Consider the following 4,155-nt stretch of genomic DNA (forward strand, 5'->3'; position numbering starts at 1 on the left):
CTATTAAACTGTCTTTATCTCAACCCATGAGTTTTCTCACTTTTACCCTTCCGATTCTCTCCCCCATCCCACTGCGGGGGAGTGAGCAAGCGGCTGTGTGGGGCTTAGTTGCCAGCTGAGATTAAACCACAACAACAACCAACTCTACAACCAACGCTACCTCTCAGGTAAACACGCTCCAGGAGGGGCCAGCTTTTTCAAAGGCAATGTTTTACACACAAGTATATAAAATAATATGCATACCCAAAGAAGGCACCGTCTACTGCTCTGTGTATAAGGTTCATAAACATGTTGGTATTTGAATGAAGATGAAATTCTTGGGAAAAAGATAGCTAAGTGTCCATTAAATGAATCCCTAAGAACTACAATGGTATTTTTATATAGTTCTAGTGCGCAACAACTTAGGATCTTTCACCAAGCCTCCAATTAAGTCTCCCCAAAATCTGCATTTTTGGTACTGCAGGGGAAAAGTCAGTTTTGCCAAAAAACAGATTTTCTTTACCTGAAGATGATGATAGCTAAGTAAAGTTAACAAAAAATTAACTTTCAGTATTGAAGCAAATTGGCAACATCAAGGACCTCATTGCCTGGGGCCTGTGTCTGCAAGTCATATGTAATCTTTGCCAACCTGCAAGGATTTTTACTGCTGCTTTTAATAATGCTCAAAATTGTGCATCCTTCATGCTAAAGAAGGAGGGAGATAGCACCATGATGCACCTGTGCTTCAAGATCAGAAGCATAACTCCACTATTCCCAACATTTCTTAACCACAAAGGTATTTGTGGGGAGAGGGGGAAAGCAAGAAGCTCTCATCCACTGTACAGCTATGACTTGTCTGTGGTTCAGCCTACTAAACAAGACAGTCTAGGAATTTGCAGGGAAAGTATACTAGAAAAAAAGAGACTGAGAAAAACTGAGGAAAAAAAGAAGTGGTTTCAAGTTACATCGTGTCCCTTCAATTAAAGCACAGTGGTAGTTAGCGGGAGGAGGCCATTTCCCTCAGCATGTGCAAGCGCTCCTTGCCCAATGCACAATTCAATGAGCAATTTCTTTCCTGGCCGTAGTGCCAGTTTGACAATCCCATTGCTGCTTCATTCCACCTAGTGGCCTGTGCCAGTACATGGTCTGGGAGGCCGAGATAAAGCCAAACTTGGAACTGACCCAGGTCCATAGATCCAGAGGGAAGGCAGGAGGTTGTATTTAAACCAGACCAGCTCTGAGGTCAGTTCTCCTCGCAGCTTCAGCTGCTGCACCAGCCCAACAGAAAGGGTAGAGCCAAAGCAGGAACGGCGGTGTTGAATTAGGTCCTGTGGTACCTTAGGGACTGTAGGACAGGATGACCCTAGTCAGACTGCAGCAGATGCATTTTAACAGCAGCCATACGTAGTTTTCCCACAGCTACCTGGTTTAGGCCCTTGCCAGAGAGCACTAATCCCCTGGTCCTGCACATCCAGTGCAGAGAACAATGATTTTAGCTAAAACACATGGATTTCATTAAAAATTAGGCTGGCAGAACTGAGGGGACAATAGCCACATACTCTGGCTCATGCCCCCGGGCCTGGCCACCGCCTGGAGAGGCCACATGCAGCAGCCAGGTGCAGGCCCAGACGCCCTCTTTGAGGACACCTGCATCCAGAGGCTGCATCCCCAGACAAGAAAGCTGCTGCAGCTGGCCTGGGCCGATCACAAGCCAGACTCGACCACCCAGAGCACACTGAAGGCGAAGAGAAGAAGCGACTGAGACAGTACAGTCACCAACTTCGCAGGCTAGCTTTAGCTTTGGAAACAAGACAACATTCCGGCTACAGAAACAGCTGTGAAACCCTAACACTAGCAGCTGAAACACACTGGGGGATAATGGCAAAGCTCCTAGAGAGAGATAATAAGCACAGATGAGGATCGGTTTAGTATTTAACATGCATATTTTGTTCCAATTTCACAATTAAAACCTAGCATTAAACCTTGCTCAGCAGACTTAAAGCTTGTCTTTTGCTGGAGAAGGAGGAACAAGGCCAAACTGAACCCCCCCTGGGTGTTCCTCACCACAGAGAGTCTGAAATCAGCTGCTGGCAAAGGCACATCAGAGGGGCCAGTGCCCTGTGGAGAATTAGGCTTAAGGAGCATTTCCTACAGAGTTACAGAAGTAGCACAGAAATAGGCATTGCATTTGGGAGACGCCTACTTTGCCACTATCCTCCCAGAGGTAAACTACTTCAGCATTTTAAGTGACATTTTCATTTAACTATTTCTCATGTAGAATCCCCATTTTTGCCACACAGCATAAGTTAAATTGTATCCGTGATACAACGAGGTAAACTCAATAAGAAAACTCAGAAATCAGCATAATTAGTTCAGGTTAATTTAGGAAGGTAATACTTATATGCAACTATATTAAAAATCTACCACACCTTATATTTAATGCCTCTACTATACATACACATTTATAGCATTAACACTAAGGCACTAATCAGATGCTTAGGCATAGAGGAATACAGTTTAGCTGAAACAATCTCTGTTTCTTTCCCAAAGGCCAGCAGATCCCTCATGGAACCGTGCTGCTCGATCATTAGAGAGAACCCAGTGCTAAAGGACTAACAATTTCACACACCTACTCTATTGATAAGCAGCAGCAACAGGCCCACAAGATAACTTCACAGTAGTACACTTGGCTGATGCTGGTGTTACTAGACTTTGCCTTTGAGGATCTGTTATTTCAGAATACTCTAAATTTTAGTTTTATTTGTTACACCACTGTTTCAGCAAATGCTTCCCAGGCTCTAGAAATGAAGTGGCCTCATTAAAAACTCGGTTTGGGTAAAGATCAAGATTTTAACTATGCAGAAGCAAATTAAGCTTCAACACACACATTTACACAGATATATAGATGCACAATTCAGCAGAGCATTTAATTATGTGATTTTTCTGAACACAAATGGCACTAAGACACGGTTAAAGTTTTCTTAAAACACATGCTTAAAACAAAAAGTGTTCCAAGTTTAAGATGCTCAAATGCCTACAACTACCACAGCCTAAGTGTAAGCACTTAACAGGCGTAGGGCAAGTCTTGAATTTTCCAAATTTGTCAAAAGTAGGGAGGTATACAGAAGCTACTATGTGCTGTCTTAAAAGAAGACTTTTCATCGTAGTGAAAAAAACACCAAAACCCAAAAACCAGAACAGTTTGGTTTTGGTACGGTTTTTTTTGTTTGGTTGATTTTGGTTGTGGTTTTTGGGTTTGGTTGGTTTGTTGGATGTTCTTTTTTAATGACAATCAAGTTGAGGACATCAATATCAGGTATAGAAAAACCCCACAAACCACCCCCTCTCCCGTGAGTAAAAGTAGCATGAGTTACCTCCTTTTGTCGTCCAACAAATCTAACTCTTCTATAATCCTTTTCTTCATATACCTAAAGTATAAAATAAACTTGATCTTACTTAAAAAGCAATGGCCATAAACAAAGAACACAAAGACTTACAGCACTGTCAAGACTAAATAGTTTAAATTGTTTCCTCAGTTTCGAGTACTGCCATCATCTTACAAGTAAGTACTGCACAAAAAAACTGGTTTCCATTTCTCTCACACAGGAAAATAAATCTTAGGTTGAAAAGTAGAAAAGAAAGGCTGGGGGTGTGGAGCTTGAAGCCGGTAAACAGAAGCCCTAGCTTTGACCATAGAGGCAAACGTAAGATTTATTACTTATAATGCTGTTCCTTGATCCCACACTGCCATCTGGAAGGTGAACTAAAGTAGGAAATTCAAGTTTCATATTTATTTATGTTCGAGTGAAGTAACCACAGTGAGACCCTTCCTACATCAGCTCCACCAGCCGTGCCTCTTCCACATCTCCGCAAGACATTACACAAGCCTCCTTAGTTCTCACGCTCGGTTTTTACGTTAAAGAACAGATAAAACGGAGTTACAAGGCACTGACACAAGGGTACCTCCTACCTGTCAACCTTCAGCTGTATCAGATGTTGGATTCAGACCACAACGCTTGGTAACGGCTATCGGCCCTGCCCCTAACTAACAGTCCTTTTTTTTTTGAAACCGCGCCTACCTTCTGCCTATATATCATCCAAGAGCATTAATTTCCACAGCGCGTACTCAACGAAGAAGCACGCCAGCGTGCCGCTCGCAGCTCCGGGAGCATTTTC

The 4,155-nt window shown here is 42.8% G+C and overlaps 1 protein-coding gene across 1 annotated transcript in view; it reads right to left on the minus strand.

Annotated features, from left to right (window-relative positions):
- NDUFS6 (NADH dehydrogenase (ubiquinone) Fe-S protein 6, 13kDa (NADH-coenzyme Q reductase)) overlaps positions 1-4,086 on the minus strand; it is a 7,502-nt gene extending 3,416 nt beyond the window's left edge. The window contains exons 1-2 of the mRNA XM_009330433.1: positions 4,059-4,086; positions 3,354-3,407 (exon numbers count right to left, since the gene is read on the minus strand). Of these exons, the coding sequence (XP_009328708.1) occupies positions 3,354-3,407; positions 4,059-4,076 (72 nt within the window). The 5' untranslated portion in view covers positions 4,077-4,086. The remainder of the gene's footprint in view (positions 1-3,353; positions 3,408-4,058) is intronic.
- Between the last annotated feature and the right edge of the window lie 69 nt (positions 4,087-4,155).

Source organism: Pygoscelis adeliae, unplaced genomic scaffold (assembly GCF_000699105.1).
Source record: "Pygoscelis adeliae isolate BGI_AS28 unplaced genomic scaffold, ASM69910v1 Scaffold78, whole genome shotgun sequence".
NCBI classification, from domain to species: domain Eukaryota; kingdom Metazoa; phylum Chordata; class Aves; order Sphenisciformes; family Spheniscidae; genus Pygoscelis; species Pygoscelis adeliae.